Source organism: Felis catus, chromosome C1 (assembly GCF_018350175.1).
Source record: "Felis catus isolate Fca126 chromosome C1, F.catus_Fca126_mat1.0, whole genome shotgun sequence".
NCBI lineage: Eukaryota > Metazoa > Chordata > Mammalia > Carnivora > Felidae > Felis > Felis catus.
Genome location: NC_058375.1, coordinates 118,604,219 through 118,631,002, shown reverse-complemented (window position 1 = coordinate 118,631,002; position 26,784 = coordinate 118,604,219). Strand labels below are relative to the sequence as shown.

At 43.5% G+C, this 26,784-nt stretch overlaps 1 protein-coding gene across 9 annotated transcripts in view; it reads left to right on the top strand.

The window, feature by feature from the left end:
* The window catches only part of CFAP221 (cilia and flagella associated protein 221), a 106,821-nt gene that overhangs the window by 74,105 nt on the left and 5,932 nt on the right, over positions 1-26,784 (top strand). For 7 of the 9 annotated variants that reach the window (XM_045033667.1, XM_045033673.1, XM_045033666.1 and 4 more), the window contains 6 exons: positions 2,449-2,529; positions 3,160-3,267; positions 3,568-3,702; positions 16,758-16,916; positions 18,490-18,581; positions 23,886-23,978. In XM_045033667.1, the coding sequence (XP_044889602.1) occupies positions 2,449-2,529; positions 3,160-3,267; positions 3,568-3,702; positions 16,758-16,916; positions 18,490-18,581; positions 23,886-23,978 (668 nt within the window). The remainder of the gene's footprint in view (positions 1-2,448; positions 2,530-3,159; positions 3,268-3,567; positions 3,703-16,757; positions 16,917-18,489; positions 18,582-23,885; positions 23,979-26,784) is intronic. The other 2 variants (XM_045033672.1, XM_045033674.1) reach the window with 2 other exon arrangements.

The following is a 26,784-nucleotide window of genomic DNA, read 5'->3' as shown; positions in this document are numbered from 1 at the left end:
GCCCCTAACACACATGTGCAGAGCTCCCTGGTAATCTGCACTGGGTGGTTTCCAGCCTGGAAGCCAGCAAGAACCCCTCCGGACAGCCCGGGGAACCGGGCCTAAGAGCAGAAGGGCAGGTGGAGAATCCGAGAAGGCCAGACCTGGGGAGGTGGGCCCCACTGCACGGGCAATGGGGCAGCCAGGGACGGGTGGCCCCAGGGTCTAACACTCTAAGCCATGAGACTCTCAACTCTCTCTGTCTCTCTCTCTCTCTCTCCTTCTCTCTCACTCTCTCTGGAAAGAGGTGCGACAGTTCATTTTCTTGTCTTGTGGGCATGATGATGCATTAAAATAAAAATAATAGCTGACTCTTACATTGCACTTACCATGAATCAGGCAGTGCCTGAAATGCCTCACTTGTAACAGTTCATTTAATCTTCAACGAATCTATGTGATAGGCTTACTGTTTTACAGAGGACGAGGAAACTGAGACACAAGGTCATATGGCCGGTAATAAAATGTAGCCTAAGTTCATGCCCTTAGCAATAAAAGGCATCTTTAATTTGATGCTGAGGGACACCTGGGTGGCTCAGTTGGTTAAGCGGACAACTTCGGCCCAGGTCATGATCTCACGATTCGTGGGTTTGAGCCCCACGTCGGGCTCTGTGCTGACAGCTCAGAGCCTGGAGTCTGCTTCGGATTCTGTGTCTCTCTGTCTCGCAGCCCCTCCCTGCTCACACTCTGTCTCTCTCAAAAATAAACATTAAAAAAAAATTTTTTTAATAAATTGATGTTGAAAGTGCACAGGCAAATTATTTATTTATTTTTTTTAATTTAAATGTTTTTTACGTTTATTTATTTTTGAGAGAGGGAGAGACAGAGCGTGAGCAGGGGAGGGGCAGAGAGAGAGGGAGACAGAGAATCCGAAGCAGGCTCCAGGCTCTGAGCTGTCAGCACAGAGCCCGATGCGGGGCTCGAACTCACGAGCCACGAGATCATGACCTGAGCCGAAGTCAGACACTCAGCCGACTGAGCCACCCAGGCGCCCCTAATTTTTTACTTTTATTTATTTATTTTTTTTTAAATTATTTTTTTTAATTTTTTTTTAACGTTTATTTATTTTTGGGACAGAGAGAGACAGAGCATGAACGGGGGAGGGGCAGAGAGAGAGGGAGACACAGAATCGGAAACAGGCTCCAGGCTCCGAGCCATCGGCCCAGAGCCCGACGCGGAGCTCGAACTCACGGACCGCGAGATCGTGACCTGGCTGAAGTCGGACGCTTAACCGACTGCGCCACCCAGGCGCCCCCTAATTTTTTACTTTTAAAGAATAAGCTTGCCATTGACATCCTACGATGTATTTTACACATTGCCGGTTCATCTACTCGAGAATTGCAGGACTGACTTTAGAAATTCCATGTGTTTTCTGCATTAGATAATTAAATGACCTAAAAGATCAGACTACGGAATTCCTAGGGAATGATAAATCGGTGATTTTCAAGCATTAATAAGCACACTTAATAATCAATGGGGTGCAAAGGGTGAGAGGGATGAAGAGCTCACTGTGCTGTGGGGCGCACCTCATTATTTTTCAGTTGTTCCCATCTCACACATTCCATCTGGCATCTTAGTCCTACAAAGACTTCTCTGCCACTCAGGGTTGATGAAAGAGTGCTCAGCACTCCTGTTTATAAAGAATTGTATAATTCATTCCACAGATACTTTATCTCATCAATTCTTTTTTATTACCATCTTTGAAATTGGGAAATGTCTTATAACGGATGGCATGTTAGCATTGCATCGGATTCGTTTCATGATGGTGTCTCAGATTGGGTGAAGTGCGGTATTTATCGAATGTCCATAGTATGTCAGGCAGTGTTCCAGGTTCTCTGGGTGATGGAGGCAGACGGCATGCAGGAAGGTAATGCTTTGGGGATCAGCCCCTGGGGAAGGGAAGCAGCGGGAGCTGGCATAGGACAGAGAGAGGAGAACCGCCCTCCTGGGCAGAGGCCTCAGCTGAACTCGCCAGGGGCTCTGAAGCTGGGGCAGCGTGAGGCCACCCGGCATTTATACCTTTGTTTCAACTTGAGGTTGTAGGCAGGCCTCCCTGGGTGGGGCACAGGACCTTGAAGGAGGCAGCTCCCTCCAACCAGAGCAACCCCTGAAGAGGGCTGACCCCTGAGAGTTGTTTCTGTCGAGAGGACTCCTTGAAGTAGGAGGACTGAGTCCGTTAAGCCTGAAGGGGATTCTGGGTGGCATATTGCAGCACCCACAACAATAGGAAAGGAAGAAGGATCACAGACACTATGAGACGAGGGGAGGTTGGTCAGCACTGCCTCCATGCCTCACACATCAGGTAGCAACTGTGGTCACGGGAAAGGTGACGGGAGGTAGAGGAATAGAAGCGTAGCCGCTTTCGCCCAGCATTGATTATGTGTCCTTGTCTTTTGAATTTCCACATTTTAGGCTCCTGATGGCCTGGGACCAGTCCCAATTAAATCTTCGGAAATCCAAATCAAGCAGAGTTACTCTTTCTTCAATCTGCAGGTCAGACCTGTCACACGGGATTAGCTAATGGGTTTCTTATGAAGTGTACAAAATATTCTTGAATTTGAATTGCATTACTGGTTTTGTTCTTTTATAGTTGATGCACTAGAGCATACCGTGTGTGTTCTTCTGCTATCATTTGATGGTATGTGCGAGGTGTAACATACGTGGTTTCTCTTTACCCTGGGGATATATGGTATATATCGCGTGCGTGAAGCTTTCAAACTTTAAGAAAAAGCACAAGGTGAAGTGAACAGAAGTTAGTCAGCCTTTCTTGAGGTATACAGCCACTTCTGGTTTCGAAAAAACAAGTATTTTAAATCACTGGTTTGTTAACCAGTGTTCGGTGTATTTCTACAGATGAGCCCTGTGGTACAGAAGAGTAATGGCAAATGCACATGTGTCCTGGGACCCAGAGCAGGGACCTGGAACAGGGCTTGGGACTTACGCCAATGTCCCCCGGTGCTGGGCCAAACCAGTGCTTGACCGCACGAGGTGATGGCTGCAACCCGGTACCCGTGTTCCTTTTACCGTTGGGCAACTCAGAAGTGCTGTTATTGAGAATGAGATCCCATTCATTGGTAACGGGTGTTTTAAGAGCGTTTAGTCAGTTGTCTTCTTTGACCTCAGGTTCCTCAGCTGTACAAAATTAAAGGGTATCAGCCATTCTGTGTCCAGAGATCGTCAACGAGCTACAGACCTCAAAAGCTTGCTCGAACCCTGAAGCAAGGGGCTGAGGTAACACAACCCCCACCTTTAAGCATTTCTCTCGGGGGGCCTGGGTGTCTCCGTTGGTTGAGCATCAGCTCTTGATTTGGGCTCAGGTCACGATCTCACGGTTCATGAGATCGAGCCCCGAGTCAGGCTTGGGATTCTCTCTGTCTCTCTCTCTCTGCTCCTCCTCCACTAGCACCCTTGCGCGCTCTCACTCTCTGTCTCAAAAATAAATAAATAAACATGAAAAATAAAAAGAAGTGCTCTTACGTTTCCGCTCTTGTCCTGGTGTCAAGACTGACACGCTGCTTGGTCCCTTCACAGGATGAAGCCACCACCATCATAACTCTGCCCAAGCAGGACACCACAACTCAGCTCCCTGGCAAGACCTCGGTCTTGGGCATGAAACCACCTGAGGCCTTAGCCAGGTCTCCAGATTATGACCCACTTTATATTTTTGTAAGTGACAACTGGCAGAAGTCTCATGTTGTATGTGCCTCTGTTTCAAAAGTTACTCTATAAGAAAACAGAAGCATTACTTGGGAATATTTTTCTGTCTTTGGAGTTTCAAGTGTTAAGCGATATCTCACCTTTGAAATCGATTGCCAGCATTTATTGTTTGAAGAATGTCAATGTTCCTGTCTTCTAGCAATTCCAGAATTTATTTATGTTTATGAAAATATCTTTATGGTCTTTTCTAATTTCATATAATTATATATATATATATATATATATATATATGTGGATGGTTAAAAAAAAAGAAGAGGGTACGTAGGTGGCTCACTCAGTTAAGCATCTGACTCTTGTTTTCAGCTCAGGTTATTATCTCACAGTTGTTAGATCGAGCTCCAAGTCAGCGCTCTATGCTAGGCACGGAGCCCGCTTAAGATTCTCTCTCTCCCTGCCCCTCCCCTGCTTGCAGTCTCCCCACTCTCTCCCTCTCTCTCAAAAAAAAAGAGGAAGAGGAAGAAGAAGAAGAAGAAGAAGAAGAAGAAGAAGAAGAAGAAAGAAAAAGAGAAAGAAAGAAAGAGAAAGAAAGAAAGAAAGAAAGAAAGAAAGAAAGAAAGAAAGAAAGAAAGAAAGAAAGACAGCAGAAAGAGAAAGTTAAATCAACCCAAACCTCATCACTCAGAGCTCTCTGGATGCCTTATTTGTTCCTTGGGCATCCCTTCCATACTTCTACCTCTGTCTCCCAGATTTCTGTTCCACTTTGTTTCTGTAGCCACACTTGATTAACTTCCCTGAAGCACACCCTAACCATGCTACTGTCCTGCTCCACATTCTTCACTGACTCCCCATTTTCTTCCAAATTAAGTCCAAGCCTGTGTGAGACCAACAACAAGACCACACCCCCTTCTCTGCGTCCCTGCGTAGTTCCCTGCCAAACTCGGTGCACTTTCCTCCCTCACCAGGCCTCCACTTCTGCTGATCTGCCCTCGTGGGGTCCCTTCTCCTACCCTTATATTTCTTCCTACCCAAGTCCCAAGTGAATGAAACGCTGACAGGAAATCTGATGAGGTTCTATGTAATGATGGGATCATCAGTGAGATGCCGCAGTAGTTGCCCAAGTTATGGTTTATGTTTTAAAGACAGACACACACATACATACAACCAAGAACAACCTTAGATACTAGTTGAGAAAGTCTCTTTGGAGAATCTCCAAATGGGAATCTCCATCTCTAATGTGGGCAGAGATGCTGATACTCACGCCAAAGGTCTCTCAGTCAGCTAGTGGGAGACGTCGGACAGAAACCTGCCTATTTCCTGGTTGTTTGCCTCAGGGCTCTTCCTCCGAACTGTGTTGCTTCCCTACATCAGCCATTATGGGGCATTTTTTCATAGTCACATTGGTTGAGAGGAGTGTTCCTTGGAGACTTAGAATCTTAGAGCTGGGATAAACTCACAGGATGTTTAACTCAGAGATTTTCAAACTTCATTTAGAACTACAGTCCTCACATCAGCTGAAATTTTACATCAGAAGGCAATAGGTAAAATGACCTAGAATCCTACTTACTTGCTGGGATGGCAATGGGGTAGAAGGCTCTTCTGAGGAAGATGTCCCTGCAAAACTGTGGGGCTCCCCACAGCAAGATTTGAAAAACACTCTTCAATCTTTTGTCCCCCAGATTCACCCATTACCACCCCCTCCCCGTTCTAAAAGACAGGAAATTGGTCTAAAGGAGTTACCGGAATTTTCCATAGTCACACTCATACTTCCTTGGAAAATATCAGTAGTTACTTATTAACTCATTAATTCCACAAATACTAAGAGCATGCCTTAGGTTAGGAACCTAAGGTTAGGGGCAGTTCATCAGAGGGACACAACAATTCTAAATATTTATCCACCTAATAACCAGAGCTTCAAAATACATGAAACAAAAACCCATTGAAATGCAAAGGAAAAAAGAGACAAATCCACAATTATAGTTGGTGATTTCAATACCACCCCCCTGTCAATAGTTGATAGAAGAAGTAAACAAAAAATCAGTAAGGATATAAAATATTTAAATACTACTATCAATCAACTTCACCTAATTGGCATTGCTAGAATCTATTGCTTTTGGGTAAAAGCAATAGAATGAAGATTCTCTTCAAGTGTATACAGAAAGTTTGCGAAGATAGACCATATTTGGGACCATAAAATAAGTCTCAATAATTAAATACTATAAAATAGGCTATATTGGGGCACCTGAGTGGCTCAGTCAGTTAAGCATGCGACTTCTGCTCAGGTCATGATCGCACAGTTCATGGGTTCGAGTCCCGCATTGGACTCCATGCTGACAGTTCAGAGCCTGGAGCCTGCTTTGGATTCTGTGTCTCCCTCTCTCTTTGCCCCTCTCCTGCTCTCTCTCTCTCTCTCTCTCTCTCTCTCTCTCTCCCAAAAATAAATAAACATTAAAAAAATTTTAAATGGCCTATAGTCCAAGGAAGAAATCAAAAGAGAAATTGGAAAGTATTTTTAACTTAGTGAAAATGAAAACAAAAAAAATTTGTGGGAATTTTATAATGCTGTATACCTACATTAGAAAGTAAGAGTGGGACTTATTAATGTCCTCAGCTACTCTTTTAGAAATTCAAAAAAGAAGAGCGGATGAAATCCAAACTAATCAGAGAAATAACAAAGATTAGATTGAAAACCAGTGAAACAGAAAAAAGAAAAGCAATAGAGAAAAACTAGTTCTTTGAGAAGATCCGTAAACTGGATAAAACTGTCATCTAACTGATTAGGGAAAAAATGGTTACAAGGCATAAATTATCAATATCAGGACTGAGAGAAGTGACATCACTACAGATTCTATAGATATTAAAAGATAATAAGTTAATGTTATGAAAAGATAATAAGTTAATGTTATGAAAAACTTCATGCCAGTAAGTTCAACAAGTTAAATGGACAAATTCCTTAAAAGGTACAAAATATTAAATCTTATTCAAGAAGAGATAGATAACTCTGCTAGCTCTATATCTATTTTAAAAATTGAATTGGTGATTAAAAGCCTTCCCACAAAGAAAACTATAGGTACAGATGCCTTCACTGTGGAATTCAGCAATCCTGTTAAGGAACAAATGATACCAAATCCACAAAAACTCTTCCAGAAAAGGGAAGAGGAGATTACTTCTCAACTCATTCTAGAAGTCAGTATTACTCTAATGCCAAAGCTAGACAGAGACATTACAGGAAAAGGATCAACAAATATCCTTCATGAGCATAGATGCAAATAAATAAATACGTGAACAAGCAAATAAAATTTTAACAAATCGTGTTCATCACACAAAAAGAATAATGTATCATGAGCAAATAGGGGCTTATGCAAGAAACACAAAATTAGTTTAATGTTCAAAACTCAGGGTACTTCACCATTTTAACAGACTAAAAAAGAAAAACAACATGAGCATCTCTATAGGTACAGAGGAGCAGTCTGTCATTCCTGATACTTAGTCTCAGTAAGTGGGAACTTTCTCAACCTGATAAAGAGTATCTGTTAAACACCTGGAGGGGCACCTGGGTGGTTCAGGCAGCTAAGCATCCAACTCTTGATTTCTGCTCTGGTCATGATCTCATGGCTCGCGAATTCGAGCCATGCATCAGGCTTTGTGCTGACAGTACAGAGCCTGCTTGTGATCCTCTCTTCCTCTCTCTCTTCTCCTCCCCCACTCACGCTCTTTCTATCTCTCAAAATAAATAAATAGACATAAAAAAAAAAAAACAACCTGGAGCTAGCGCAATACTGAATGGTAAATGATTGAATCCTTTCCCCCTAAGATCAGGAATAAGGCAAGGATGTCTGCTCTTACTAATTCTATTAAGATTGTAACTATAGCCAGTGTAACAAGTCAAGAAAAAAGAAATAAAAGTCCTCTATATTTGAAAGGAAAAAGCAAAACTGTCTGTATTCAGAAACAAAATTATTGTCTACGCAAAACATACAATTGAATCTATCCAAAAATCTGATAAAACCAATAAGTAAATTTACCAAGATTGCAGGATATAAGATCAAGACACAAAAATCAGCTGTATTTCTATAGACTGGCAACAAACAGTCCAAAACTGAAATTTTTAAAATTCATTTCACTGAACAATAGCACCAAAAAATATGAAACACTTAGGGATAAACCTGACAAGAGCGTGTAAGACTAATACACCGAAATTAAGAAAAATTGCTGAGAGAAATCAAGAAAGATCTAAATAAACGGTGAAATACACCATATTGATGGATTGGGAGATTTAATAATTGCTAAGACATCACACGTACAAAGTAACGTAAAAGTATTTAACACAATCCACTCGAAAGCTTGCAGCCCACCCCCACCCCACTTTTAAAGAAATTGACAAGCTTACTCTAAAATTTATTTGGAATGCAAATATATCCAAAACAACTTTGAAAAACAAAGTTGAAGGATTTACATTACCTGACTTCAGTGGGTATTGTAAAGCTACACTGACCACAACAGTATGGTATCAGCATAAAAACAGACAAACAGATCAATGGAACAGAACTGAGAATCGAGAAATAAATGTGTTCATACATACATGGCCAGTTAATTTTTGACAAAGCTCAAAGACAATTCATTGGAGAAAAGATAGTCTTTTCAAGAAATAGTGCTAGGATATTTGGGTATCTATTTACCAAAAATAAAAATAAAAGAACTTTAATCTGTACCTCACACTGTTTACAAAAATTAGTGGAACGTAGACCTAAATATAAAACTAAAAACTAGAAAAGTTCTAGAAAACACATAGAAGAACATCTGTGTGTACTTGGGTTAGACAAAGATTTCTTAGAACACCAAAACCACAATCCATGAATGGGGGGAAAATGGATTAATAAGATTTGTCCAAAGTAAGAATTCCGGCATTTCTAAAGACGCTGTTAAGAAAATGAAAAGATAAATCACAGATTTGGAGAAAACACTTTGAAATCACAATATCTGGTAAAAGACTTATATCCAGAATATAGAAAGAACTCTCAAAGCTCAATACTAAGAAAACAACTCAATTTTGTTTTTTATTTTTTGAGAGAGAGAGAGTGAGAGAGCACATGCATGCCATAGAGCAGGGTAGGGACAGAGGGAGAGAGAGAGAATCTTAAGCAGGCTCCCTGCCCAGCACAGAGCCCGATTCAGGGCTTGATTTCATGACCATGAGATCATGACCTGAACTGAAATTGAAAGTCAGATGCTTAACTGACTGAGCCACCCACGTGCCTCAACAACCCAATTTTAAATTTTTTTTTTTAACGTTTATTTACTTTTGAGACAGAGAGAGACAGAGCATGAACGGGGGAGGGTCAGAGAGAGAGAGGGAGACACAGAATCTGAAACAGGCTCCAGGCTCTGAGCTGTCAGCACAGAGCCCGACGCGGGGCTCGAACTCACGGACCGTGAGATCATGACCTGAGCCAAAGTCGGACGCTTAACTGACTGAGCCACCCAGGCGCCCCTCAACAACCCAATTTTAAAATGGACAAAAGATCTCCACCAGAAATACACAGGTGACAAATATGTACATGAAAAGGTGCTCAAAATAATGCGTTATTAGCAAAATACAGATTAAAACCACAATGAGATACCTCGTTAGAATATCTAAAATTAAAAAGACTGCTGGTGAGAATGTAAAATGGTACAACTACTTTGAACAACAGTGTGACAGTCTCTTACAGAGGTAAAAAGTTAGTTGTAAACATATACCTATCATATGATCCAGCTATTCTGGTCCTAGGTATTTACCCAAGACAGATGGAAGCATGAGGCTTGAGTAAGAATACTCCTAGCAGCTTTATATGTTTCCCAACCTGGAAAAGAGTGACCACCAATAGGTTAATGGACAAACAGACTGTAGTATTACTATCCAGTAGACTACTCCTCAGTAATAGAAAGCAATGAACCCTTTTTTGTTGTTACTGGTGGCGATGGTGGTGGTTTGCCAAATGATCCTTTATTGAGATATTTTCCGTTGTTGTTATTGTTCACTAGCTGGGCATTCACCGCATCACTATTGATGTCATCTATGATGTCATGAGGGTGGCGGCCATCAGCATTGCAGCCCACGGACTGGGCAGTCCCCGGGATCTCTTTAATGGTTCCAGAGAGTTCTCCGGCTAAAGATCGGTGCCGCATCTGTTGGGCAATGTTGACGCTCTCATCAAAAGTGATATTTCCACCGTGCTTACTGTTTTCTGCTCCTTTCTGTCTCTTGGTGGTTCCTTGAGGGCTTTGATAATCAGGGCAGAGGCAGGAAGGTGCCACTTCAATCTGGGGCTGTCTGTTCTGAATGGTCAGTTTCACCGTAATCCGTAGACTGTTCTAGTTACCATTTGCCTTAGGAGAAGGACCCAGGGGGCCGATCTTCGGGCCCAGGGCATGTGTGACACCAACTTCGCCACCAGTGCGTCTCAGGTATATGACTTTGATCTTGTTGGGGTCGAACTTGGGCCACATGGTGGAGGCGGCTGGTGTTAGATGAACCTGGATTTGGGACAATGGAAGACAGTTGTACCTTTGCCTCCTCTGAGCTGAAAGCCGAACTCCTTTTTTAAAAACTGAAGTATAGTTGAGATGCAATTTTATATTAGTTTCAGGTGTGTAACATAGTGATTCAACATTAATTTATGACTTAGTGCCCACCGCAAGAAGTATAGTCGCTATCTGTCACTGTATAGTGTTATCACAGTATTATCGACTATATTCCCTATGCTGTACTTTGCATCCCCATAACTTATGTATTTAAAAAAAATTTTAATGTTTATTTATTTTTGAGAGACAGACAGACCATGAGCAGGGGAGGGGCAGAGAGAGAGAGAGAGGGAGACACAGAATCTGAAGCAGGCTCCAGGCTCCAAGCTGTCCTCACAGAGCCTGACACGGGGCTCGAACTCATGAGCCGTGAGATCATGACCTGAGCCTAAGTCAAAAGCTTAACTGACTGAGCCACCCAGGTGCCTCTATTTATTTTATAACAGGAAATTTATGCCTCTTAATCCCCTTTATCTGTTTCACCCATCTCCCCACCCACCTCCCTCTGGCAACTACCAGTTTGCTTCCTGTATTTAGAGTCTGGATTCTTGTTTGTTTTGTTTTCAGATTCCACATGTAAGTGAAATCATTCCATATTTGTCTTTCTCTGTCTGACTACCTTCTAGGTCCATCCATATTGTTGCAAATGGCCGTACTTCATTCTTTCTATGATTAATATTCCTTTGTATATATGTACTGTATCTTCTTTATCCACTCACCTATTGATGGACATGGGCTGCTTCCATATGGTGGCTGTTGTGAAAAATGCTGCAGTGAATTAAATTAAATTTTATTTTTAAATTAAATTTTAATTTTAATTTTAATTATTTTTTATTATTTTTTATTTTATTTATTATTTATTTTATTTATTTATTTATTTATTATTTTATATTATATGTAAATTATATATAAATATATAATATAAAATTATAAAATTATAAATATATAATATATTTATTTATATATTATATATATAATATTATTATATTATATATTATATATATAATATATATTATATAATATATATGTAATATAAAATTATAAAAATATAAAAATATAATATAAATATTATAAATAAATATATATTATATATTATTTATTATTTATTTTATTTATTATTTTTATTATTATTTAATTATTATTTTAATTTTAATTAAATTAAATTAAATTTTAATTTTAAAATTAATGTATTCATTTTCTTTGGATAAATACCCAGAAGTAGAATTGCTGGGTCATATGGTATTTCTTTTTCTTTTTTCTTTTTCTTTCTTTCTTTCTTTCTTTCTTTCTTTCTTTCTTTTTTTTTTGAGTAACCTAGAAAAAGTGAGCTCTTGATACATGTAACAACATGGATGATTCTCAGAATAATTACGCCGAGTAAAAGAAATCAGACCAAAAAAATGAATACAGTCTGTATGATTCAATTCGTGTAAAAGTCTAGAACATCTAAAGTAATCTATAGAGACAGAAAGCAGATTAGTGACTGTGTAGTGACGAGTTGGATGGATTGGTATGGCGGAGCAGGGAGGAAGGACAGAGAGCTTACAAAGGGACAAGAGAAAACTTTGGAGGGTGATCAAGAAAAATCTTGATCTTTTTTTTAATTTAATTTTGCTCTGGGCTGATGGCTCAGAGCCTGGAGCCTGTTTCCGATTCTGTGTCTCCCTCTCTCTCTGCCCCTCGCCCGTTCGTGCTCTGTCTCTCTCTGTCCCAAAAATAAATAAACGTTGAAAAAAAAAATTAAAAAAAAAGGGGCGCCTGGGTGGCGCAGTCGGTTAAGTGTCCGACTTCAGCCAGGTCATGATCTCGTGGTCCATGAGTTCGAGCCCCGCATCAGGCTCTGGGCTGATGGCTCAGAGCCTGGAGCCTGTTTCCGATTCTGTGTCTCCCTCTCTCTCTGCCCCTCGCCCGTTCATGCTCTGTCTCTCTCTGTCCCAAAAATAAACGTTGAAAAAAAAAGAAATTTAATTTAAATTTTTTTTAATTTAATTTTTTTAATGTTTTTTTTTTTTTTTTTTTTTTTTTGAGAGAGAGAGTCAGAGCATGAGCAGGAGAAGAGCAGAGAGAGAGGGAGACACAGAATCCGAAGCAGGCTCCAGGCTCTGAGGTGTCAGCACAGAGCCCGATGCGGGGCTCGAACTCGTGAACCACAAGATCATGACCTGAGCCGGAAGTCGGTCGCTTAACAGACTGAACCACCCAGGCGCTCCTGAGATGTTTGTAATTTTTCTGGTGGTTTTGCAGATGTAACATACATCAAGACATCAAATTACATCGTTTTAATATGTGTAGTTAATTGTGTGTCAGTTCTATATCAGTATAGCTGTAAAAGAAGGAATTTGGAAACCCTAAGAAAAGAAACAAAAACCAAAAGAAAGAAATACTGGTTGGAAAGCATTATCGCGAAGTCCTCCTGCATTCAGCCTGCAGGAGGAAAGGTAAAGGGCTCTGGGAAAGAGGTGTAGAGGGAAGGGTGGGCCCCACACACTAACAGTGCAGTCGAAAGGATGGAAACATTCAAGGATCTGAGAAAGGTACATCATCCAGGCAAAAGAAAAAGCCATTATAAATTCTAGAGGGGAAGGGCACCTGGGTGGCTCAGTGGGTTAAGCGTCCGACTTCGGCTCAGGTCATGATCTCGAGGTTTGTGAGTTCGAGCCCCGTGTCAGGCTCTGTGCTGACAGCTCAGAACCTGGAGCCTGCTTCACATTCTGTGTCTCCCTCTCTCTCTGCCCCTCCCCCACTTGTGCTCTCTCTCTGTCTATCAAAAATAAATAAAATGTTTAAAAAAAAATTTTTTTTAAAGAATTGATGGGGTTCCTGGGTGTCTCAGTCAGTTAAGCATCCGACTCTATGTTTCAGCTCAGGTCATGATCTCACCATTGGTAAGTTCGAATCCCGTGTCAGGTTCTGCACTGACAGCGTGGAGCCTGCTTGGGATTCTCTATCTCCCTCTCTCTCTGTGCCCCTTCCCTGCTCGCTCTCTGCCTCTGTCTCAAAATAAGTAAATACACATTAAAAAAATAATAACAAAATAAACTTTAGGGGGGAAAACAATCAACTAAACATCGATATTTGTTCCAAATAGGAAACCGAACTAAAATTTGATGTCATTTTTAAGAGTTACTGGTAAATAAAAGAAAAAGTGGAATCCAGTTAGCCTTGCTACTGGGACTCTTTTTCTGTCAGTGACCTGATAGTGAACCTTCACACACACAGAAAAAGAACTATAATCTGAGCCTCTACTTGGCCTGGCAGAGAAACATATTTCCACAGTTAAGACAAAAGAAATGCTCTTTATTAGTTGCCAACTTTCAAAGACAACTAATGAACAACGTATGGAGGTCTTGACTGTGGTTCCAGAAGGCAGATGTTAACCATCTCCATGACAAAAAAGCAAGACTGTGGAAGAGGGCAGGAGGGTTACAAGAAAGCATAGGAAGGGTAATGTTTTCATCGCATGTGAGGGGGGAGTTGAAATACTCAGCCAAAGATAATGAAACAACAAATAGGGGTATAAGTGCATCCTTCCAAGTCACGAAGATAACTCACAGCAGCACTAAAAATAACAATGCGATTTTCAAAATTGGAAGGAGCATTTGTGTACATGAGCAAAATCCCTATCTCGCATAGGAATGAGTCCATGGCTGCTGGCTGAGGTTGGTAATACAGAACTGGAAGAATAAGCATAATGTTTAGAGTAATGGCCATTGGAGGCACAAAACTCAGACATAATGGAAAGAAACAGCCTCTGGGATATGGGCCTGGGGACAGGAATGGTCTTCAGGAGCCCCATCGCTTTTCATCACAAACCCTTCCAGCCTGGACGAGTTGCTGCCACATGCGTGCGTTAGTCTGAGGAAAATGAGAATTAAAATAATTATGGGATGACCACTCAGGCCGCTTACTCCGGTGGCAATGGCCACCCAGGGGAATCTGAAGTATGACAACTATTAAAGATAGTGATATTGCCGTTTCCAAAAGCATTTCCTTCATTAATCACCCTTGGCCCCAAGGCCCATCCAGAGAGTCGGCCACACAACTTCACTGGCCCTCAATCAAGCAGGGTAGGAGAGGCGCCTGAAGGCCACGCAGCTAATTTCACCTCCCTGGTGTTGGGCACTGTTGCCTTCCTCGCCACCTGACTAGGGTGCAGCCGGCCTGTCCGCCATCACGCAGTCTCCTAGTCTCACTGTGACCCAGCCCCACTGAGGTCGCCGTCACTCCTGCCCCAATTCCCCCTAGAGTCCCTTCCCAGGCACTTTTCCGATTGGCCTTCGGTCACCTCAGGGGTGACTCCTGGTGGTGGGAGTCAGCAGTTCTCAGACTGTTACCCTCCAATCGCTCTCTTTACCCCTGAGGTGGGGCTGTGTTCCTTTGTCCCTTCTCCAGTCCTGCCGGTCTCCCCCGCTTCCTGGCTGGGGGTGGCCAAAGTCCTCCTTGCTCCTCGGGCATCTCTGTGGTGTAATATACAGCCGACCTGGTTCGCCCAATGAGGACTGGGGGGCTCGTTCTGTCTTCCGTCCTTGGGTTCTCCTTCTGAAATGCACTGAATGGAACACGAAATGTCCCCCACTTCCTCCACCACCCCCCTTCCTCCTCACCCACCTTTCTCTATGTTCTCAGACCTCCCCTGCTTTGTCCCGCCAGGGCCCCCACTTTGTTCCCTGCCAACCCTCCGGCCCCTAACTGGGTAAGGTGTCTTCCCTTGGGCTCCATGGGAGCCCATTCTCTTCTGTCTCTGCCCCCACCCCATGCCGTGCTTTGAGGGACCTGAAAAGAACCTGCTGCTGTCAAAAAAATACATGTAGATGTGTACCCTAACTCTTCCTTCAACCGCAAGTGCTCACTGAGGGGTTTGCTTGTTTCTACAAGGCTGTGGGTGTTGCGGATTCCACCAGGGGGCACCTTCCCTCTCCCTGCCCGGCACCTTCCTTTGTACCCTCCAGTTCAGGCAGGGGTCCCCTCCGCATCTCTCTCCCTGGCTCTAGCTACAGGTCAGCCTCTGCACCAACAGCATATACTCTTGGCAGTGCTCATGACTGGGCCACATTTGATTAGTACACCACCGAGGATGCCAGCTCTCCTACCCCTGACATCTGGGTGCTCTGGGGCTCCCCCCCTCCTCCCCACCTCGCTAGCTACATTTTCTTCTTTGTGGGAGACATTTGTTGCTTGGCAGTGAGACTGGGTTTCTGTAAGCCATGTGGAATTTTGTTGTTTTGTAAAAAAAAACAAAAAAAAATGTCCTTAAAAATCACACGAACAGAGGGCAGCTGGGTGGCTCAATCGGTCAACTGTCCGACTCTGGCTCAGGTCATGATCTCAGTTTATGGGTTCAACCCCCGCGTCGGGCTCTGTGCGGACAGCTCAGAACCTGGAACCTGCCTCGGATTGTGTGTCTCCCTCTCTCTCTGCCCCTCCCCCACTTGCGCAGACACTCTCTCTCTCTCAAAAATAAATAAACATGAGGGGCTCCTGGGTGGCTCAGTCGGTTGGGCGTCCAACTTTGGCTCAGGTCATGATCTCACAGCTCGTGAGTTCGAGCCCCACGTCGGGCTCTGTGCTGACAGCTCAGAGCCTGGAGCCTGTCTCGGATTCTGTGTCTCCCTCTCTCTCTCCACCCCTTCTCCGCTCATGCTCTGTCTCAAAAATAAATAAACATGAAAAAATTATAAAAAATAAATAAACTTTAAATATGTAGAGAGACATAATAAAGAAAAAATAAAAATCAGATGAGCATACAAAAAGAACCAAGTGTCAAGTTAGTGGTTCTTAAACATCTGAAATTAAACAACAGTGAGGGACAAAAGCTCCATTGTTGTGTGGGACAAGAGCAGGGTTTGTTGGGCAAGCCCCAGAAGGGACATTAAAAGGCTCTCTATTTTCCTATTGTGATATAATTGCTCTGGGCCTCCATTAGTTCTGTTGGAAAATTAGGAAAAAACAGGATCTCCCTTAAAACCAGATACTGCTTCCAAGTGGAGCCTTCCTGAATTAAAAACATTACCAAAACAATGTTAAATGTTGACATTTCCTGATCTATCAAATGTCATCCTCTTCTTTGTCTTGTCTCTGAAGTAGCCTTCAAGAAGCTATTTTTGTTTTCAAACCCAGAAGCTTATTTGCTTTTTAAAGCCAGTTTGCTTATCTAATAGAGTCCCCTAATTCATCAAATTTGGAAATAAATACAGAACTTTAAGCTGTGTTAAGCTACGGTTTCAGTTGTGCTTGTTTCCACGAGAACTTAGTAAATCTACATGGCATGTCCTGAGGCTCTTAAACCAGAAAAGTGGCATTTATGAATGACTGTGGCTGCTACCAATTTGAAGACGTGTCTCTTCTGCTGCTTGTCTTTCCCAGACGAGCTGACGAGGACCCAGAGTGTTAGTGCTAGCAGGAGCCATGGACAACACTCGCTGTCGCCTGGCCTGTGCCTGACGTAGAAACTGGTAAACAAAAGAGATTGTTTTTCTCTCTTTCTCTCTGTCTCTCTCCTGCAGAATCCCAACCCAGGATTATTTCCTGTGAGGCACCCTCTGACCTACGCGGAAACCTTGATAGATTACCATCTGTGCCCTCACCCCAAGTACAAGTTCATCAAGGAGTCCCACAGGGGGTCCAGCATTCCTCTCACCCAAAAGCAGTTTCTTCATCACACGGTAATGCCAACGGTGGGCTCACTGTCGCGGCCGGCCCTGGGCTGCAGGGAAGGGCAGGGGACAAGGATAGAGGGTCACAGCTGGAGTCAAGAAGAAGGTTTGCAGCCACAGCCCCGGTGCCGCTCTTGTCCCCTCCATGCCCACGTCTCAGGCAGCATGTGGCCGATTCTTTCAACGTTATCACTCTCTTTTACCCGTGAAAGCTGTGGCTACTATTCATTTTCTTCCTATTTCAACCATGTAGAAGATGGTCATGTGCCTGGTGTAACCTCACGACCTGACCTCCTCTTTCTTTGACTCCAACAAGTACAGAAACATCAGAATGGACAAGGTGGCAATGTGACCAGTGCACAGTACAGGAGAGGCTCCAGAGAACTCCTTCTCCCCTGAGATGACCAACCTGACCTGAATGTCCAGAGACCTCTCTTAAAGGGGGCCCTCAGGGCCTTCAAAGTCAAGAAGTCCCTAACTCACATCATTGTCTCTGCCCTGCTTCTGCCAGTCAGACCTCATACCGCCTCCCCTTCCTGGGCTGCCCACTTGCCTTTGTGTTCTCCATGCTCTTGTGCAGGGACCCATGTGGTCCTTGATCCCTCCCTCTCCTTCCTGCCCCATATCTGCCCATCACCGGATCCCCCAGTGTGCCCCACACAACAGGCAAGTCTCCTTCTACTTCACCCCCACGGACTGACTGTGCGGTCAGCCCTCCCTGGAAACCTTCCCTTGACACAAATCGGGTCTTGTTTTCCAGTTTAATAACCTTCAGTGCTCCCTGCTGCCCGAGGGCGCGGCTGGAGCTCATTGGCTCGGCCCCGATGAGCCCAAATCATTGGCTAGGCCCTTCCTGCCCAGACTGCCTGTCCAGACTCACTTCCCACCAGGCCCCATCTAGCCCTGCACTCAGCCAAGCTGTTGGTCCCCTGACAGTGCTCTCCTTTGCATCTCTGTGCATTTGCAGGCACTTTGCCCCGCCCGGAATGCCATTTGATGAACCCCCATCTCTTTGAATATTGCTTTAGCATCACATTCACCAAACAGATTGTAAGGTCCGATCTGTCCTCCATCACCAGGAGAATTTTCTTGTGTGCCTGATGAATCAGGGGGGAGAAAAGGTCTCCTTCACCCCTACTTAAGTTCCATACAGCATTGTGTAGTGCCCTTTGCTAGAGAAATTGTCTTTTACCTCGGAACACTTCAGTCAAACTTCATGAAATTATACATTTTGGGGCTTGGGGCGCCTGGGTGGCTCAGTCGGTTGAGCATCTGACGTCAGCTGAGGTCACGATCTCTTGGTTTGTGATTTCAAGCACCAAGCCCCACGTCAGGTTCCCTGCTGTCAGCACAGAGCCCACTTCGGATCCTCTGTCCCCCTCTCTCTCCGCCCCTCCCCTGCTCACACGCTGTCTCTCTCAAAAATAAACATTTAAAATAAGTGCATACATAAATACATTTTGGAACTTAACTTCTAAGACTGCAAAAAAAGCCCGTTGAATGAAACGGAAGTCCTTCCCAGACTTTAACCTCACCACACAGTTCCCTTACATGTCAGATCCTGTGCCGGCTCTCCCTACAGGACATTATACCTGGAATAATGAACTGGTGCAAGTTCCAGCCCCTGGCCCTCTCATTCCTGCCGGAAACCTCGAAGACGGAGACTACACAGAGGTAAGCCACAACTCATCTGTGTGTCTCCCAGGGGCATGTTTGCCCCACGGATCACAGAGGCTAAGATCCTCAAAGTTAAATGCCAATAATGTATCAAATCCTACTTTAAGTGCGTGAGGGAAGTTTGCTAGTTAGAGAAATATGATGATGTGTATAACTGATTCACGTATTTTGAATTAGCATCATTGAGGTCTACTTGTTAAAAAAATGAATGTCCCAAGCGGTTGGTTGGCCATATTTCAATAAACGTGGACAACCAATCCATATAATTCAGCTGGAATATTCATGGCCAGGTTTTAACATGTTTGAATCGCCAAGATGAGCCTTCAACACCCTCCCTATCCGATTCTAGAGCGCGTACTCCTCTCTCTGCCGCAGCCTGGCCTTCCCTGCGAGGTGCCACAGCTGCAGAAACAGAATGGGTAGATGAGAATATTGTTGGGCCAAAGAAAGAAGAAATCTAGAGTAGCCACATTTTTTGCTAGTTTGCTTATTTAACACCTCTTCAGAGCCCTAAGATCTCAAACGAGGAGTCCAGTGCCTTTTCTCTGGGACTCTGGCTGGTCAGTACCCCACTCCTGAGCCCCTCAATTTGCTTCTTTAGTCCATTGTCCTTACAAGCATAGTTAAATCGGTTATTGGTGAGTGAATGTGACTAGTATCCACAATGATGGCCATCGGCAGGCAGTCACCTTTCGTTCAAGTCCTTTGATCCCAAATGAGGCCCACCCCCCCGGGAAACCTGAGCTTTGCCACTATCCAGGATCCACAGGTGAACACTATGCCCCTTGACTCCCACCAGGGAGTCACTGGATGTGCAGTGACCCTGATAGACTCCCTGTCCACCCGCCTTCCCCAGGTATTTGAGGGGATCGGTGAAAACCAGTTTGTGACTCTAGACCACTGAATTTTACTTCTTCCTTCATTGCCAGAGGAAAGGCTGGTTCTGAATTAGGCAACATTCAGCCACACTTCCCCAGGCATTTCCACATGCTCTTTCTTTTGTGTTATTTCATTAGCACTTCTCAGCTACTCTCCTCTGCCTGGAGATGAACAGGAAACAAGCAAAAAAAAAAAAAAAAAAAAAAAAAACCCAAAAAACAAAAACCAAAAAAACACCCAGCCTAGGATTTGCGACCTGGTTGGGGCTCAAAGATAGTAGTTCCTTTTCTGTGGGTTCCTCGGTACTTCATCCACCCTGGAGCCACCTCAAAATAAACTCCACATCTTTGTTCTCCACCTTAGCATGTTTTTAAAATCTGAAATTTCCAGAATTAGGAGAAGCGATGGCACTGTAGAGAGAATGAACGCCTTGGAGGAGCCCTTGGAGACCTGCCTTTGTAACTCATTAGCGGGTCACCTACTCTGTGTCCTTGGGCGAGTTACTTATTACTGAAGCCCTTTGAGCAATAATTTCCTCACCTGTGAACAGGGACCGCAGTGGTGTCCTACCCGGACTGTTGTGCGGATCAGAGTAAAACGATGATGTGAAGCGTCTAGCACAATCCTTGATAATAACTCTTCCCGGCCCTTCTACCCTCCCCCCTGCCCTCCCCCCAGCCACTAAATCTTGCAGTGACTCTCCTGCCACCAGATGGCGATGGTCTGCCACCACCTTGACACACAATTGGTGTAGGGTAGGGACCCTTCACCCAGGTAACCAGTCAACCAGGCATAGCTGGCTGTGCAGTACCATCAGGAGACCGAATAAGCAAAATGACCCATGGATAGATGGTAAGAAGTGTCCACCAGCTTTTGGCACGCAGAAGTCTCAAGAATTAAGGGGGGAAAAATATCTTATTTTTTTTTCTTCCAAACCCATGTCCTTGGAAAAATTTCCAGAGGCTGTTCTTTCAAAAAGCAGTCAGAATGCAGTTACCTTGGGCTTGAACTAACCATGAATTAAACATGAGCTCTACATGAATTAAAGAAAACTCTCCAACTATGAGTTGTTAGTTTCAACTTCTGTGCCCGGGTGCTCTGTGGGGCCAGTTTGTTTCAAAATAAACCGTAATTGAGTAACAGATTAAAAAATCAAGAGAGGATTCTACGTTTCCTTATCATGGATTTCCATGATGTCAGATTCTGGACCGTGTTTTTATTTATTTAAAAAAAAATTTTTTTTAACGTTTATTTATTTTTGAGACAGAGAGAGACAGAGCATGAACGGGGGAGGGTCAGAGAGAGGGAGACACAGAATCTGAAACAGGCTCCAGGCTCTGAGCCGTCAGCACAGAGCCCGACGCGGGGCTCGAACTCCCGGACCGCGAGATCGTGACCTGGCTGAAGTCGGATGCTTAACCGACTGAGCCACCCAGGTGCCCCCCCATGTTTTTATTTTTAAAGGCAGTTACAAAATAATAATGGTATTCTTTTTTAAGTTTCTACAAATCCATTAATGATACTTCAACTTTGTAGTCATTTTGCTTCGATAAATGACCTATTACTTATGAGATGTTTCTTTTGCCCCTGAGAATTATCTGTTTGTTGTCAGACCATGCGATATGGTTATTTACTGTTTATTTATTTCAAGTCATTTTTGTATTCATACTCATCAAAACAAGCTTGCTTGGCTTCTCTGCTCCTTAATAAATTCAGTGCGAATTTGTTGAGTCTCTAGGACTTCCACACACATCTCGAGAGTCAGCAGCAACAGAAGAAATTACCTAATCCAGTAGCACCCCCAACTTTTGGATTTTTTAAAAATTCTTTTTAATGTTTATTTATTTTTGAGAAAGAGAGACAGAGCATGAGCGGGGAGGGGCAGAGAGAGAGAGAGAGACACACAGAATCCGAAGCAGGCTCCAGGCTCTGAGCTGTCCGCACAGAGTCCCGCACAGGGCTCAAACTCATGAACCGTGAGATCATGACCTGAGCCGAAGTTGGTTGCTTAACCAAGTGAGCCACCCAGGCGCCCCCCAACTTTCGGATTTTATAGACGAGTGAAACGTCCAGAAGAATTCTGAGAACCGTTTTTAGAGCCGTCCGAGTTTTGCTTTGCCAAGAAAGGCATTAAAACCAAGCAAAGCAAAACAAAGAGCCCAACCACCATCTACTGTCTCCACCATTTCAATTCCAGAAGAACATATTAATACACACAAAAAAGTTAAAGAAACACAGTCCCAGAATTTAAAAATCAGGTACGTTTGGTCTTATGAGAAATGCTTGCCGGGCTGTGTTCCCAGACCGGCTCGCACTCTGGAGAGAGGCATCTGGGCTCTCCACTTCTCAGCACCTCTTCCCGTCTGGAATCCCCTGCGACACTGGCAGTCAGTGGGCTTGTCAGTTAGGACCTTTGTCATGAAGTCAGTAGATAGGACTAATCCCTGGTGGTAGCACCCAGGCTCCCTTTAGTAAGAAATGGTGTTAAAACCCAACACCTGGGGGCTGGGGGTTCACATTGCTACTTGGAGGGTTTGTTTCTTGGCCTTCTCCGCAGACTCGCCAGGGAGTGTAGGTGGGGAAATACACACATGCACACACACACGTATACGTGTGCGCATAAGCACACGTACACACATTTTAGAAATTATGGATTCGCAGCAATGCTTGTAACTCCAGTCCTATCCGTAAAGTTATTGCCTGCTGTCCCCCATTCTGTATTTGTATGTTCCTTCTGCTGTGAGAACCTTGGCTCCCAACATATTTACTCATTACTCTGTTCCCTAGTACGTCCAAAATAGTTTCAGGATTGCTTCACCGATAACCATTTCAACAAACAAGCATCATAAATAGAGTTCAGGTTTATCTTCAGTTTCCGCTATACCCACATCCCACCAAAACTGTGACCGGACAGTCAACTACTATATTTCTAAGTTTCTTAGATTAGTTCTTTCTTTTCCTTTTTCCCCTTCCTTCCTTCCTTCCTTCCTTCCTTCCTTCCTTTCCTTCTTCTTTTTTCTTTCTTTTTTCCTTCCCTCTTCCTCTTTCTCTCTTTCTTTCCCTCCACTGTGATTGTGGAATTCATGTGAAATATTATTTGCTTCAGTTTGCTTTCATTTGGGGGTTTTCCTGCTTCCCTCTGTGATAGATTTAATCTCATTATTTTTTTTTTAATATGTAGAATAATGACATGCTTTCCAAATTCAAAACTACACAAAAAGGCACACTTAGAGAAGTATCGTGCTGGCCACCTCCCTCCCATCCTTGTCAGTAACCAGCTCTGTCTTCTGACTCATTCTTGCAGTTTTTCTGATGCTAAGCAGAATATACATGTTTTTCTCATTTCCCCTTCTGCCTTATACAAAAAGTGCCACACTAGATATGCTCTACTGCACGTTGCTTTTTTTGCTTATAAAAAATATCTCCTGAACATTGCTGCATATTAGTTTATAGATCGCTTCCTCACTCTTTTATACAGCTGCAAAGCTATATGCCCTAGTTTTATTCATTCTCTACACTTGGCAAGCAGGTGCATTTTTGCACAGGAAAAAAAAAAAAAAACAAAGAGAAAAAAGCTTATTTCAAAGACATAGGTGCACATGCCAAGGAGGCTTCAGTTAATCCCGTTTTTCCGTGCCTGCCTCCTGCCTCACCATCAGCCCACAACCTCTCTAGCGTTTGTAGGAGGCCGGTTTCCTTCCTGCGTGTTCTACGCTCTGTCACTGTGTACTTTTTCATGAGACAACACTCTTCCCAGCCTCCAGAAACTTACTCCAGAAAACTGTTGAAAACGTTTACCCCACGTATGTTTTTTCTCTTCCTCTTTGTTGTGCGTTCAATTTTTAAAGGTTTTTAAGTAATTGAGACCAAAGGAAAGAAAAAAAGCGAATGCCTCTGCTACCATCTTGAAACAGAATTCTGTTGCCAACTTCTAAAATAACAATATTTTTTCTCCCTCTTTTAAATATTTTAATGTGCTCGATGCCCGGGAATTTTTATATAAAGCTCTAAGTATATAATACCAAGCAATATATAAGGGGGTTGGAGGAAGGTCTGAAATTGAATAGAACAATAAAGGGAGACTGTAAAGATGGGGGGAAATATTAGGAATTGAAAAGTGAGCTATCTAAATTTCACCCCAGGCCCCCCAGGAAATGACATTATTTTAGACACTACCAGCTTGAAAGTTCTGTTTCTAAACTCCGGGAAATGGCTTGTTGGGCCGCATTCTCACGGATTTCACTTACCTGTTGCACCTGCTGCCTTTGTCTGTTGGGAAACATGGGGGGTGTTCAGGAGCAAAGGACAGAAGGGTAAAGTCCTCCCCCGTGGCAAAGTAAAAGTGCTTTAGAAAATTATGTCGGCATTCCAAGACTGTGAATGTGAGCATTTATCCTGGCTGCCTGTGTGATTCCTCCACAGATGTGATCCCTTCAATTCCGTTATGCTTCCTATAAATGCCCCCGCCGTTCTTGAGGCCCTACCAGAAGAAGACAGGTTGGAAACAGCAGAACGGTACTTTTTTTGCCTTTGGCCTCTCATGTGGTCTGTGTCACAAAAATACGCCAGGTGCCGTGAGAGATTTCAGAAGAGCACACGGTGTCCGAGCTTGCAACCCAGAGGAGTTCAGGTCTCCCTAGGGGATAACATGCTGAATTCACAGTAGGGAATGGACAGTCTCTGCGGCCTCACATTTGCTGATCTTTAGGTGCCCCTGGAGCTCAAAGGAACCAGAGAGTAGAGGTGGTGCTAAGTGGGCTTGGAAGGCTTCAGTGGTCATGTGAACTTGGGTTAGTACTTGAAAAAGGGTAGGATTTGGAGAAGCATAAAAAACAATAGGCTCCTCTAAAATAAAGAAAAGGGGGGGGCGCCTGGGTGGCGCAGTCAGTTAAGCATCCGACTTCAGCCAGGTCACGATCTCACGGTCCGTGGGTTCGAGCCCCGCATCAGGCTCTGGGCTGATGGCTCAGAGCCTGGAGCCTGTTTCCGATTGTGTCTCCCTCTCTCTCTCTGCCCCTCCCCCGTTCATGCTCTGTCTCGCTCTGTCCCAAAAATAAATAAAAAACGTTGAAAAAAAAAATTTTTTTAAATAATAAAAATAAAATAAAATAAAATAAAATAAAGAAAAGGGGGTGCCTGGGTGGCTCAGTTGGTTAAGCATCCAACTCCTGAATTCTGCCCAGGTCATGATCCCAGGGTTGTGGGATCGAGCTGAGCCCTGCATCAGCCTCCACGCTGAGCGTGAAGCCTGTTTAAGATTCTCTCTCTTTCTCTCTACCCCTCCTCCCCCGCCTCACACTCTCACTCTAAAGTTAAAAAAAAAAAAAATTAATTAAAAAAATACAACTATAGGCCCCAAACCAAGGCGCTTAAGTTTGATTTTACTGGTGAGCGTCCAACAGCCGGTAGAAATACATCCTTGAATCTTCTGTCATTGTGCCCATGTCAACATTCTTACACGTAAATAATCCATTAGTGAAATCCTAAATATCTGAGGCGCGCATCTAGTTCTCAGACCTGCCCACACGCAGTGACATTTGGCAATACCTGAGCATTTGAAATTGAACCCAGGTCTGAATGGGAAGGTTGAAGTCTTGTCTATTCGAACCACTGCCTGCGGGCATTGGTGTGGACGCTGCAGCCAGGGCGGGATGGCACGCATCTGCCCGAGGTTCAGGGGCCACAGGGAGATGCCCAGCAGGCGAAAACTTCTCTGACCCTCCACTCAGCACTGATGCGGGGACTGTCGTGACCCAGTGTCCGCATCTGTGAAATGAGAATAAGAGTATCTATTTCACGCAAAGTTGTCAAAATTGCAGGCGATAATGCCGATGCCGATGACGAGGGTGGTAATTATAACAAACATTTAAAGCACTACCTGTGTATCGGGCACAGCACTTTGCACGCAGTCTCATCTACCCCCTACGATGAGGTCTCGCCGTCATCCCCATCTTAGAGACAGGAAACTGCTCACAAGAAGATGATGTTTGCAGAGCACCCGCCTGTGGCTGCTTAGGAATCGTGAGTTTTCAATCATATGGGACCGGAACAGCTTTTGTGGCTTCCGAGGGTACTTTCCACAACAGAAACTTGCTATGACACTTCTGTCTACTACTGCTGAATGACGTTTCTGTTGTTGTTGTTTTTAACTTGTTTTATTTTTTATTTTTCTAAATTTACATCCAAATTAGTTAGCATGTAGTGCAACAATGATTTCAGGAGTAGATTCCTTAGTGCCCCTGACCCATTTAGCCCATCCCCCCCCTCCCACAACCCTTCCTGTAACCTTTCTGTTTTGTCCCCCTCCCTGTTTTTATGTTATTTTTGATTCCCTTCCCTTGTGTTCATCTGTTCTGTGTTTTGAAGTCCTCATATGAGTGAAGTCAGATGATATTTGTCTTTCTCTGACTAATTTCACTTAGCATAATACCCTCCAATTCCATCCATGTAGTTGCAAATGGCAAGATTTCATTCTTTTTGATTGCTGAGTACTACTCCATTGTATATATATATACCACATCTTCTCTATCCATTCATCCATCGATGGACATTTGGGCTCTTTCCATACTTTGGCTACTGTTGATAGTGCTGCTATAAACATGGGGGTGCATGTGTCCCTTCGAAACAGCACAGCTGTATCCTGCGGATAAATGCCTAATAGTGCAATTGCTGGGTTGTAGGGTAGTTCTCTGTTTAGCTTTTTGAAGAACCTCCATACTGTTTTCCAGAATGGCTGCACCAGCTTGCCTTCCCATATATTATTTCATTTTAAAAATGTTTAATGTTTATTTATTTTTGAGAGAGAGAGAGAGAAGCAGAGCACGAGTTCGGAAGGTGCAGAGAGAGAGGGAGACACAGAATCCGAAGCAGGCTCCAGGCTCTGAGCTGTCAGCACAGAGCTTGACATGGGGCTTGAACTTACGAACTGGGACACCATGACCTGAGCCAAAATTGGATACCCAACCAACTGAGCCACCCAGGCATCCTTATATTATTTCATTTTTAAAGCAGTTGTGGATTTTTTAGTTCTCTTCTCATTGGTTTCTACTTGAATTCCATGGTGGCCAGAGAACATACTGTGAATAATACCAGAAGATTGAAATCATCCAGGCTTTCATTTCGGTGTAAGATATGGTCAAGACTGGTCCACATTTTCAAACGTGCACTTGAAAAGAATATGAATTCTGTAACCTGACTTTAAAAATTCCCTTTTATTCTCTGCTTATAAATAATGATTCCTACCATTGTTTTTGGGTGGAAAGCAATTTATCAGCTATATGCTACTCTTTTTTTTTTTTAACTTTATTTATTTTGAGAAAGA